General features: G+C 53.1%; 1 protein-coding gene across 3 annotated transcripts in view; it reads right to left on the bottom strand.

The window, feature by feature from the left end:
- The window catches only part of CARD10 (caspase recruitment domain family member 10), a 30,028-nt gene extending 19,316 nt beyond the window's left edge, over positions 1–10,712 (bottom strand). For 2 of the 3 annotated variants that reach the window (XM_049884375.1, XM_049884374.1), the window contains exons 1-5: positions 10,114–10,712; positions 9,113–9,250; positions 7,058–7,383; positions 1,627–1,824; positions 367–522 (exon numbers count right to left, since the gene is read on the bottom strand). In XM_049884375.1, coding sequence (XP_049740332.1) covers positions 367–522; positions 1,627–1,824; positions 7,058–7,383; positions 9,113–9,250; positions 10,114–10,657 — 1,362 coding nt within the window. In that variant the 5' untranslated portion in view covers positions 10,658–10,712. The remainder of the gene's footprint in view (positions 1–366; positions 523–1,626; positions 1,825–7,057; positions 7,384–9,112; positions 9,251–10,113) is intronic. The other variant, XM_049884376.1, reaches the window with a different exon arrangement.
- Positions 10,713–12,490: the final 1,778 nt, after the last annotated feature.

Here is a 12,490-nt window from a genome sequence, read left to right on the forward strand (position 1 = left end):
AAGAATATTGTCACACTACCCATCTGGCTATTTCCACTGCAACCCGTCCCTCTGCGTCTTCCACAGTGCCCTCATCCCCTACTGCACAAAATGGCTGACTTCTTACTACGTGTATGTCCAACTCTGAGCCCCTGCTAGAACTCACACCACAGAAGCAGGGACCTTTGCTTTGTTCACTGATGTCCCCAGCGCCTAGAACACTGGCGCCTTGATAGATTATTTGTAAAGAAGTGAATAGATAGTTCTTAGCCCACTGCCTGGCACACAGAAGGTGCTCAGGGTTGCCTGTCGCCTTCTGCCCCCAGGAGCCGGGCTGTTAGCAGGTGGTCAGAAGGATGGGGGCGGGACGGGGCAGGCGACAACTACCTTGTCCCGCAGCGCCTCTGCCCAGTGCAGCTCGTCCTGCACGTCATGTAGCTTCTGGCACAGCTCCTGCCTGCTGTCCTGTGCCTCCTGCCAGTCGTGCTCCAAGATGTCCAGGAGGATACGCTCCGAGCCTGGGGCCCCCGGCCGGCTCATCTCCTGAGGCCAGAGTTCAGGGCTGCCTTGAGCGTGGGGAGGAAGGAGGAGACAAAGCCCCCAGCCCTCGGACATACCCCACTAGCTCGGCCACCCTGGCCAAGGGCCTGGATCTCTGGGACCTTCTGTAGAGTGAGTGTGACTGCACCAACCCTGCCCGGCCTCCAGGGAGCATCTGAGTTAAATGGATGAGGGTGAGCTCTAGCAAGTTCGGCCAGGATTTCATTCTTAACAAGAACCAGCTGCCTTGCTCAGGCCCCCACCCAAGGCTTAGGGCGGCAGAGTGCATCTATTTCCAAAGCCTATTCCTGCCCCTCTGATAACGGGTCTTCACAGGGGCTGAGTCTGACCGAGGAGATGGGCCCTGGGCCCAAGATCCAGCCCCTAGACCCAAAGCCCAGCCAGGTACCCCGTAACCCCATGAAATACACCAGAGCCCTGGCTGCCATCCCTCCACTTCCTGTGTGGTGATGAGCAATGAGCAGGAGGCAGGCCCACGCTGCCACTGACCTGCCACAGGCCATTAAGCAACCCCCGGGGCCAACCACACCTCAAGAGTCTCAACTTTTTAGCGTCACAAAAAATCAAACCACATCAGCTGCCATCAAGTTGATTCTGACTCACAGCGACCCTATGTCTGTCAGAGTAGAACTGTGCTCCACAGGGTTTTCAATGGCTGATTTTTTTGGAAGTAGATCATCAAGCTTGTCTTCCAAGGTACCTCTGGGTGGGTTCCAATCTCCAACCTTTCGTTTAGCAGCAAATCGCTTAACTGTTTGTGCCACCCAGAGGCTCCTTTGGGATCACAAACTACCCTAAAAATCAAAGGAAAGCTGGAGAACCTCATCCCAGGAAAATGCTCACCAAGGAAATGAGCCACATGGTTTCTGGGAGTTCAGAGACCCCCAGGAAGTCACCCCTAGACCCCAAAGCAAATGTCCAGGAAAGCCAAGCTCTAAGGGCCCTATACCCAGCAGGATGCCAGTCAGACCTCAGACTCCCAGTTCTGGGATCCTCACCTTTCCAAGAGTCAGGAGGACGGAGTAAGGAACAGGAAGGGTCCAGCAAACATCTACCCCCCACACCCCCCCTGCACCACCCCGGTACCTGCTGCAGGCCCTCCTGCAGCTCCTGCAGTGACGCCGTCAGCCGCTGGTTCTCGGCTTGCAGCTCGGAGACAAGGTCCGTGCTATCCGGCTCCTTCTCCTTTTCCTTCTCCTCCGCCCCTGGGAGCAGCCCCCTGGCCCTTCGCAGCAGGGTACACTCCTCCTCCAGCCGGCTCACCTTGAGCTTGAGCTGATCCACCTGCAGCCCAAGACATGGGTCAGCCCGGGAGGGAACACTTCAGGAGCCACCAGCAAGGCCAGCGGGGAGAGAAGCCCTGCTCCTTCACTCCTGGGCAGTCAAGATTCCCAATGGGCCAGAGCAGGAGTCCTCCCCAAACTCGTCTATGGAGAAGGGATGGGCTGGGCAAATACCAGGAGGGAAAGGGGACAGTGAGGCAAAGGCCACCTCCCCCCACCACCCCCGGACTCTCTGCTTCAAGGACTTCAGGGTGGACATGCTACGTTACAACATGCTCACTTGTCGCACAATTCCACTGAATACAGGTAGTTCCCAACTTACAACGTATTCGAATTATGACAAACCACACTTACAACCATCTGGTTTTTTTTTTTTTATACATCTTATCGTTAGTAATACGTACTATGTGCCACGTAGCAGCGCGATGTGGAATAGCTCACAGATCACCAAGAAGGGGAACCGGCAGACCAGGACTTAATGGATTTTGGAAAGGAAAGAAATACTGAAGAAGACATAACGAAAGACAAAGGAGAGAAGTTGCCAAAAAATCTTGCAGTGAAAGGATTAGCTAAAGTTTTAGTTTAGAACTAAATCAGGGGCTTCAGTTGCTTGAAAACATGGATCCGAACACTGGTCGTTTTGCTAAAGTTGACAGGTAGATTCAGGAAGCAGTGAGATGTTACCAAGAAATACATGAAGAAAAAAAAGAAAAGGACCGTTCAGATGATTCTCATTAATTTTCTGACTAGAAACACCACCTCTAGTCTCAGGGAAAACCCAGATGATCCAGAACCTTCCACAAATGAAGTTATTACTACAAATGACAAAACGTCAACATTGTCCAACTCTTCTTCATCATCGGAGTAAATTTTTATGATTCGTGTATTTTTTTAATGTATGTATTAAAACATACCTGTAACTTAATGTGTACTGTTTCCAATTACAAAGACAAAGATGGGATCTATAAAGGTACTCATAATAAAAGGCAATAATAATGAAAACTAAAAAAAAAAGAGAGATTTGACTTACATTCAAACAGACTTATAACGGAGTCACTGGAACCACTAAAAGGAACCCCATTATAAACTGGGGACTGCTTGCACAGTCAATTAGCCAAGTTATCAGTGTGACGGAAGGGAAGGAGGGCTGGACCAATAATAGGAGGAACCAGGGCCTGGGCCCTGCTCTGCCTCTAACTTGATGTGACCTTGGGCAAGTCACAGCCACTCTCTGTGCCTCGGCCTCCTCATCCATACCTGGGGGAAGGGGGTGGTGGTTCTGAGGGTCTCACCCAGCCCAGGACCGAAACTTTCTTAGCAATAGCAGAAGCCAACATGTCCCCTCCCAGCTCAACACACGCTTATGAAACGAACTGGAGTCTGATCCTGCCTTCAAGAAATTCTTAACAGAACCTCGTCTTGGAAAGCCTCAGTTTCCTCATCACTAAAATGGGCCCAATTAGATCAAACTGACAACAGCAACTCGAAAGCTTCAATGAGAAGTTCAGGGGCAGTAAGTTTATCTTAACAGTGGTGGAATAACTTGGAAAAGGACAGTGAGAATGTTTGCACAACCTGAAGAATGAAATCAACATATAGAAATTGTTGAATCAGTGTCTGTTTTGCTGTGCGTATTTACCACAAAAAGGGGGCGGGGGGGCAGTCAATCCTCTGCCCTCACCTGTCTCCCAAAGTTGTTGCAGGAATCAAATAAAGGAGTGGATGAGCAGAAGCCTTCAGATGGTAAAGGTGCAACTGTACAGCTGCCAAGGGTATGACTATGGCTGTCTTCACAGTTTTAAATAAAGTCCCAGAACCCCGACTGTCACCAGCTCAACCTGTGTAGCCACAGGCTGGCACAATACGGTGGTGGGCAGCTGTGTGGAGGCTGCCTGGCTGAGGGCAGATGTGCACGGCCCATTTGCTGGCCTGTGCATCCACTCCACGGGGTTATCACTTTCCAAATTCACGCGGAGTCTGAGGTGGCCAGACAATGACGAGTGCAGCAGCAGGTGGCAGGACATGAAATGAAGTCATTGTTGGAAAGAGTCACAATGAGCTCTCATGGTGTCGAGTTCAGGCGTGCCAAGGTCTGGTGACCTCGAGTGTCCCTGACTTCTCTTGGAAAGCGACTTGCTGTCCCCACCCTTCTGAGCCGAGAATGGCACACCACACACACACACACACACACACACACACACACAGCAGTCTGGAGGCTGGGGCGGGCAATTCCACAAATTAACAGTCCATTCCTCCTCCGCAGAAGACTGAGAAAGAAATTCATGACTTCGCATTCCTTTCCACTCACAAAATATGCTTTGTGAACTGCCAGAGAAAGACAGCTAGTTACAAGGGCAAGCACGGTCAGGCCCTCCCCAGCAAGCCGCAGCCACACACCACAGCCTCCAGCCCACCCCTCAGCTGGGCCAGCTCCCCCGGCGTCAGCCCAGGGAACGGGGCACCTGCAGTCTGCGTTGCACACCAGGAAATACGGATGCATTTAATTCTGGTGTACAAACTCACTTAGCTCAAAATTACAGCGTTCGTGCTTAAGTTTATGTTCCTTAGAAATAACAGCTCATTAAATTTGCACCTTATAAAACAAGGTATTAAATCACAGCCACAGGCGCACCTGTCCATGGGGGGAGGGGACCCAAGCTGCCAAGCCAGGCTCGCTTGATCAGCTGTTCCGTTAATATCCACCTGCAGCTCCTTTGTTAATTTGCGGCGGAAAATCTCCGAGAAGGTAACGCAAATTTACAGTAGCAGAGTTTTCGGTTTTATTACTGTGGTGAAAATATAAAAAACATTTGCCAATTCGTCATTTCTAGAGGGAGTCCCTGGGTGGAGCAAATGGTTAAGCATCTGGCTGCTCCCCGAAAGGCTGGCAGTTTGAACCTACCCAGAGGCACCTCAGAAGACAGGCCTGGAGACCTGCTCCCAAAGGTCACAGCGCTGAAAACCCTACAGAGCTCTCCATGCTGTGCAACCGTTATTGGTTAGCTAAGTTTTAAACAAAGAAAATCTTATTTATCAATTTAATTTTATCCCTTACCTTCTACCCCGCCAAACTGGGAGAAAGCAGCCATTATCTGATTCTAATGGCAGACCACCCTCCCCCTAGCTGGTCATACTACGCGCACCTGCAGCTGACCTGAAGACACACAGAGGCATCTACAACTGCCTCGCTCTCCATCCCCACTGCCAGAGCAGACTCTAGATGGCTGGGCACACCCAGGACACTCCCCCAAGTCACAGGCACACACCCGCCAGTCCTCAGGTCTCAGCTCACCATCACAGCTGACCCAAAGGTGCAAGTCATGGCAGCCACAGCCTCTACCAACCACGCAGCCAGTGGCCATCACTGTCCTCACTGAAGCCACAAAGCCCTCTCCTCTGAGAAAACCTGATGCCAGCCTATGTCTGTCTCACATCTGGGTAGAGAGGGGAACCTCGGCTTTCCCCTCCCACCCCCTACCCCACCACTGGGCACTGCCAAAAGCAAAGTCGAGAATTGCTCAATCTTGAGAAAGTGCTCTAACCAAGCTCTCTGTGCCTCAGTTTCCTCATCATAAACGGGGAAAATAGCAGCGCCTCCCCTAACGCCACAGGATCGCTGGAAAATTAAAGAGGTTTGCACATGGCAAGCCCTTAGGACCGCGCCTGGTGCACAGGAAGTCTTTTATAATTGTTACTTTAAAAAAAAAAAAAAAATTGCCGACGAATCAATTCCAACTCACAGCAACCCTATAGGACAGAGTAGAACTGTCCCACGGTTTCTGAGGACCATCCTCATTAACGATCTCCCGCTCTGAGGCTGAGGAAACTGAGGCACAGAGAGGGAAGGAAGCCTTGCCTGTGCCACACTGTTCCTCAGCGGCACAGTCAGGCCTGTGCCCTGCATCCCCTGGCCCTGCCAGCCACCCCTCGCTCAATCTGCAGCCAGTCTGTGGGCCTCAGGCAGCCTCTACCTCACACCAAACATCAAGCCAACCCTCAGAAAACAGCCTCACGCTCGCCTCACAAGCCCAAACTGGCCACCAATGCCCTCAAGAGGGACCAGAGATCTGGGCCCTTCCACGTGTAGCTTATCGCCCCCAGTCAGAATGCGTTTCCCCCAGACAACAACCTGCCCAGCCACGCACAGCTGCGGGCACTGACACACTAGTACACCCACAGCCTCACATGTGCCAACTGTCGCCATGGACACATGCCACCCTCTGCAACACCGCAGCCACAGCCCAAGGCTCGTGGTGGGAGGGGGCTTCAAATTCCACAGTCTGAGTCCCACTGTGGGACCTCACACAACATTCCTGGAAAGAGTCTGCTGTGTGCTGTGGGCACTGGCAAATAAGCCCTTGACATGGATTTGTTCATTAAATCCTTGGGGCAACTCCCTGCAGCAGTAAAATACCAATATTATCCCCAAGCTAAATCCAAGAAGTAAAAGCAAGTGAGGCCTGGTGTCCTGCCTGTACGAGGCGTGGCCCCACTTGCTGCCGGAGACAAACACGTGGGATTTCACTCAGACGGTGAGCAGGCAGAACGCCATCCCCATTAGTGGCCAGCACTGTGCCAGGAGGCTCCGGCTCAAACCCAGGCTGTGCCTCTTCCCAGCTGCGTGACCTTGAGCAAGTCCCCCTGACTCTCGGAGCATCCATGTCTGTATTTTGAAGCGAGAACCTGGCACTTTGTTTTAGTAATGACTGAATGACGTGATGCGTGTAAACTGCACAGCACACTTGCTAATAACGTCAACAACAGCAACTACCAATGCTACACGTTTTGAGCACTGAGCTGAGTGCTGTGCGGGCCTTAAACCCACTGAATCCTCATAACCCAGAGTTTCTTAACCTCAGCACTAGTGCCATTTGGGGCCAGATAATTCCTCGTTGTGGAGGACTGTCTTGTCCCCAGTAGGATGTTTAGCAGCATCCCCAGCCTTTAATTCTAGATGCTAGTAGCATCCCCCTAGTTGAGACAACCAAACATACTTTCAGACATGGACAAAAGTTTCTACAGGGCAAAGTGGCCCCATCTTGAGTACCATTAAACTCCAATAAATGTTATCAACATCCCCATGGTACAGATGAGAAAACTGAGGCCAGAGTGACTTGGTCACCGTCAAGTAGCCAGAACATAGTGGCTCTGGAACACGAGTTGGTACCACAGAACCGTTATTTTCCACAGAGCTGCCCCCTCCCCACCTGCCCCACCTGCTCCCCAAGGCCTACCAGCAGCTGTAGGTCGCGGCTGCGCAGCACGGCTGAGTTCTTCTCCTCGCTAAGCTGTGCCAGGCGCATGGCGATCATGTAGTTCTCATCCTTGAGCCGCAGCAGCTCTAGGCTGCCCGCCTCCCAATCCTCCCGCAGCCGCTGGCAGCGCTCCTGGGCCTGCTGCTGCTCCCGCAGCCGCTGCTCCAGCCCTGCCCGCTCCTCCTCTAGCACCCGGCCCCGGGCCTGCAGCTGCTGCTCCCGCTGCAGCTGATTCTTGCGAGCCTCCCGCAGCCGCCGCACCTCCGTCATTAGGAACTGGGTCAAGCCTTCAGGCCCCTCCTCATCTGCCGAGGACAGGGGAGAGAAAACTCAGGTCAAGAACACAAAATGCAAGGGGATAGCAGACTGCGCAGAAAAACACAAACCACAAAAATACTAGAAGAAAATTCTGGAATCTATTTTTATAATTTTGAAAGTAGGGAAGATCTTCCTAAACAAGGCAAAAGATCCAGGTGCTAAAGAGAAAAGTTGGGCAAACCCATGCAAAAAAAAAAATTTAACCTCTGAATGACAGAAAGCATAATAACTAAAAGACAGGTAATAGCATAGAAAAAAATATTTATAACATATATAATAAAGGATTCTGAGCCATAATACAAAAAGAGCTCCTACAAATCAATAAGACAAAGGCAAACAATCTAATAGAAAAAAGGCAAAAGCTATCAATGGGCAAGTCCCATAATATAAATGACTAACAAACATAGGGAAATATGCTCAAACTCACCAGCCATAGTAACAGTAGCCACTAACATTTGTTGACTTCATTTTTCACACTAGATTCATATGTTAACTTATTTAATCTTCGTGATGGCACTATAAGGTAAGTACTGTTATTATTCTCACTTTAAATATAGAAACTGAAAGGTCAAGCCATTTGCCCAAGATTCACGAGCTAGTAAGCTGTGAACTGTATGTCTTGAGTACAAATTTAAAACAATTATATACTTTTTTATATATCAAACTGGCAAAAACGTTTACAAGTGATCCCCAGGATTCATGAGAATAGAGCGATGCCAGAACTCATACACTGCCGGTGGGAGGTATGTTGGTTTAATGTTTAAAATACACATACTCTGAGAAACTGTGCTTCTCTGAACCTGTCCTCCTGAGACACACTCGCATTTGCACAAAGGCCCGTGGGATATTCCCAGTATCACTGTTTATAATGCTGCAAACTGGAAACAACCTAGATGTCCAACAATAGGGGACTGATTAAATGAATAATGGCCAAACTTCACTAATGAGCACTATGGAGTCATTTACAACAAGTGTAACAGGTGGGGAAAAATCACTAAAAGCAGTTGGTCTGAAAAAAAGCAGAACACGGGGCAACACGTGTACAATGATCCCAGGTGCTCGTGTACACACACATGTACAAACGCAGACAAAAAGGAGACTCTCCCAACTTGTTACCAGCAGAGCGAGCTGAGGGAAGGAGTGAGGGCCTCCTTTTACTCTAAGCATTTTTCTATTTCTCTCTTGATTCCTTCTCTTACCCACTGGTTGTTTCAAATTAAACCTATTGCCATAGAGCTGATTCTGAGTCCCAGTGATTCCACAGGACAGAGCAGAGCTGCCCCATAGGGTTTTTAAGGAGCAGCTGGTAGATTCGAACTGCCGACTTTTGGCTTAGCAGCCAAGCTCTTAACCACTACACCACGAGGGCTCCACTGGTTGTTTAGAAGTGTGTTATTTATTTCCACATATTTGTGTATTTTCTCTTTTTACTCTAAAGTCTCCTGCAATCTTTGAATATTTTACATAAGAAACTGTAAACCCATGTATGCCCAATACATACATGTCTGAAAACAATTTTAGAGTAAAAGAGCAATGACCCCACCCCACACTCAGCTTGCTGTGGGGCCTTGGACAAGGTGCTTCAGCTCTCTCTGCACCTCAGTTTCCCTAATCTGTTCGACAGGGATAACGAGAGTGCCCCCCCCCACCCCCACCCACATGAGGGCAGGGTAAGGAGCCTCTGGACTGTGTCTGAGCCACGGCAGCCCCACTCACCGAGGATCATGGAGCAGCGCTGGGCGGCTTCCTGGCCTGTGAGCAGCGTGAAGTGCTCAGGGTAGTAGAACTCCAGGGCTTCCAGAAAGGCCTCATAGCCCCTCTTGCCACGGCAGCGCAGGATGTCCATCAGGCGCCCTGGGGAGCATCGGCAGTGAGGGGGTCACAAGGTGAGAGCCTCCCCCAGCACCTGGCCACTTCTTCCCCCCATGCCCCAGGGCCTGCGTTCCCCAGATTTTTAAGCCACTGACACACACGGGCCTGTTCGAACACATCAGGGAGGGGAGCCTGTCTGCCACGGCCAGGAGAGCTGGGCCCCCCAGGGCACCCCCTAACCTCTCCACATACTCACAGATGCAGGGCCAGCAAATGCAGCCTGAGACCCTTCCTATGGCACAGAGAAGCCCCCTTCATCCCCAAAACAAAGAAGTATTTCTCCTGGTGACCACTGCCTGAAATCCACAAGACCCTCATCCCTTTTCCAGCTCTGGTTCAAAGACACACCCTGTGGTAAAGGGAACTCTCCTAAGGCCGCACTGGGTCTTGGACACTTGAGGAGAAATAACTATCCAAAGAGTGTGTCAGACACAGGAGAGGAGACAGACAAAACCAAAGGGATCAAAGGGCACAGAAAAGGTGACAATCCTCCAGCTGTGACCAAAAGGCCCCAGGCCTAGCCAGCACAGGCAACCACATCCAACCCCCTCCTCTAACATGAGCTCCGGAAGTGGGTGAAAACCCCAAGACAGACAAAACCCTGACGCCGGTGTGGGCACGGTGGACCGGCTGCGCCCCTAATGGTGGTTCAGGAGAAGGCGAAGTGGTTGGGCACACCCAACCGGCCCACTCTACAGATGTGGACACGGAGGCCCTGGGAACCTGACCCCTGGCCTCGCGCTCCAGGGCTCAGTGCTCCGCGCTCCGAGGAGTCATGGTGGGCTACGGGCAGGCCTCAGGCACTGCCCGCTCCAGCTTGACCCGGTGGCTCCCCGTCGGCTCACCGGTGCGGTTGACACGGCACGGGAAGCGGTAGGTGCTCAGGACCTCCTCCTCGTCCTGCTCGTCGATGACCCGGCACTGGCGCAAATACGGCGTGAGCTTGGCAGGGTTCAGGGCGCGCGTCAGCTTGTGCCGGACGCCCTCGATACGCTCCCACAGCGCATCCTCCTCCGCCTCGGACCCCGAGCCGGCCCCGGCCTCCTCCTCGGCTTCCCCAGCCTCGGCCCGGCCCGGCATGGCCTCGTCCTTGGGGTCTGCGGGGAGAGGCGCGCGGGAGTCAGCAGGGGCTCTCCGGGGCCGGGCGCGCCTGCCAGTCCCTCCTCGGGACGTCGCCCTGGAATCCAGTCGCCGCCGGAGCCCCTCTCCACGCCCCGTGGGCCGACGGCTGCGCTGCCCCGCGCCCCGGGACTCACCCCGCACGCCGCCACCTCCACCTCTGGCTCCCGGGTCCGCGCTCGGGCGGTGGCTCCGCCGGCGCAGGGGGGCGGCTCCCCCGGCTCCGCCCCCGTTCCCAAGGCCGCCGGGGCTGCCCGGGCCGCCCCACATCGTCGCCCCGGCCCGGGCCAGCGTCCGCCGGCAGCCGTCCGCACGTCCGCCCGCACGCCCGCCTCCGGCTGTCCGGCCGCGCGCCTCCCCCGCTTCCTGTTTCCCGCCGCCCGCGCTCCCTGCCCGGCGCAGCGGGGTCCGGGCGGCCCGCCCACACCTGGCGGGCTCCAGGCGGAGCGGGGCGGGGCGGGCCACGCACGCTCACACCCTCCGCACGCCGCGAGACACCTGGGGGCAGCGCTGGGGGCAGCGCGCCGCTCCCGCGGCCACAGCGCGCCCACCTGGCCGGGACAGCAGGCACACAGCCACATACGACCACACGAACACCCTGTGCGAGCCACAGGCCCACCCTGCACGACACCCACATCTTACACAGCCCCGGCAGCAGCCATGCAGCGTATACGTCACACCAACACACAGGTACACACCATACGGGCAGCGTCACACAACATACCGTGTCACGGCATACTACTCACACCCAACACACCATGTACTCACACACAGGGCTCACCTATCACACCCGCTGCACAATGGCCCACACATAATGTGCATCTCACCCCCACCCTGGGCGTATGCCACACACCTGGTCACAATCCTGCCTGCTCTGCTTCCCAGGAAATGACCATCAAATAGCGGAGGAGAGCTCTGGATGCTTCCAAGAACGCCTCTGTGTGTCTGTCCCACAGCTCCCCTCCTGCCCAAAGCACATCTGTGGCCCTGGTCAGCTGTGGGGCCACTGGGGTCCTCTGTGTGAGGAGCCCTGCCTGGGGGCACTGAATCTTAATTCCAGCCAGGCGGCTGACTCACTAGGGGAATCGGCAAGGGCTTGCCCTCTCCAGGCCTCTCTCTCCCCAAACTGACCTCAAGCCTCAAGTCAGCCCCTGAATGGGTAGCAAAGGGCAGAGGTCACCACTGCCTTCTCAGAGATGAGAGTCTGAGCCCCCAGGGCACCATTGCTAACTCCTCCATAAAGTCTCGTGGCGAAAGTGGGGACCTGGAACCTCACATTTCCCAAAGGGTGTCCTCTAGATGCTGATCCCAGAGATGCAAGGAGGGAGGGGTTCCGTGGTCAAGGTCGAATGAGTTTGAGAAATGATGTATCTACACCCTGCCCCCTTGGGAAACTTGTGATTGCTTACCATGATACAGTCTGTGTCTGTACTCTTTATCAGCTGGCACCTGCGATACCATCTCTCTATGCGCTGGAAACAGTTGCCTGCTGGAGGTGAGGGGCAGAGGGACACAGCTGGTACAGAAAGGAGGCACACTGTTCCCCAAGCCTCTTCCAGACCTTCTGGATTAGAAGCCATGTGCACCTAGATTACTTACCCAAAGACTTAAAAGTTTTCAATGGATAAAGGCTCTGACAAGTCCTGCAGTAAAGAAATCAATTTAACTTTATATATCTTGGAGTCATTTCCCAAACCTAATTGCCACAGAGGTTTTTATTGTTTTTGTTTTGGGTATTACCTGTTTATATCCAGGGGAAATGCTTTGGAAATACTAATTTCTGGTAGAAATTCCTCAATTCACAAAGGAGGAAGCAGAGGTGAAAAAAGGGCAAAGAACTGGCCCAAATTCACGGTGAGGTGGCAGTGGGCTGCAATCAGAGCCTGGCCCCTGGCCTGTCTTTTTCCCTCCCAAGCTCTGTGGCCAGACACACACCTTCCCTCTCTGAGCTCCAAATGCCCTTGGCCTCCTGCTGCCCTCCCACAGGGAGTGACTCCTCCTACCAGCAGCCCCGCTCATTGTGGATGTTTTTAACTTGGCCATTAGAACAGAATGAAAGCCTTGGAAAATGAGCCTATGGTTAATCATTTTCTCATCAAGAAG

This window comes from Elephas maximus, chromosome 4, assembly GCF_024166365.1.
Source record: "Elephas maximus indicus isolate mEleMax1 chromosome 4, mEleMax1 primary haplotype, whole genome shotgun sequence".
Lineage (NCBI taxonomy): Eukaryota > Metazoa > Chordata > Mammalia > Proboscidea > Elephantidae > Elephas > Elephas maximus.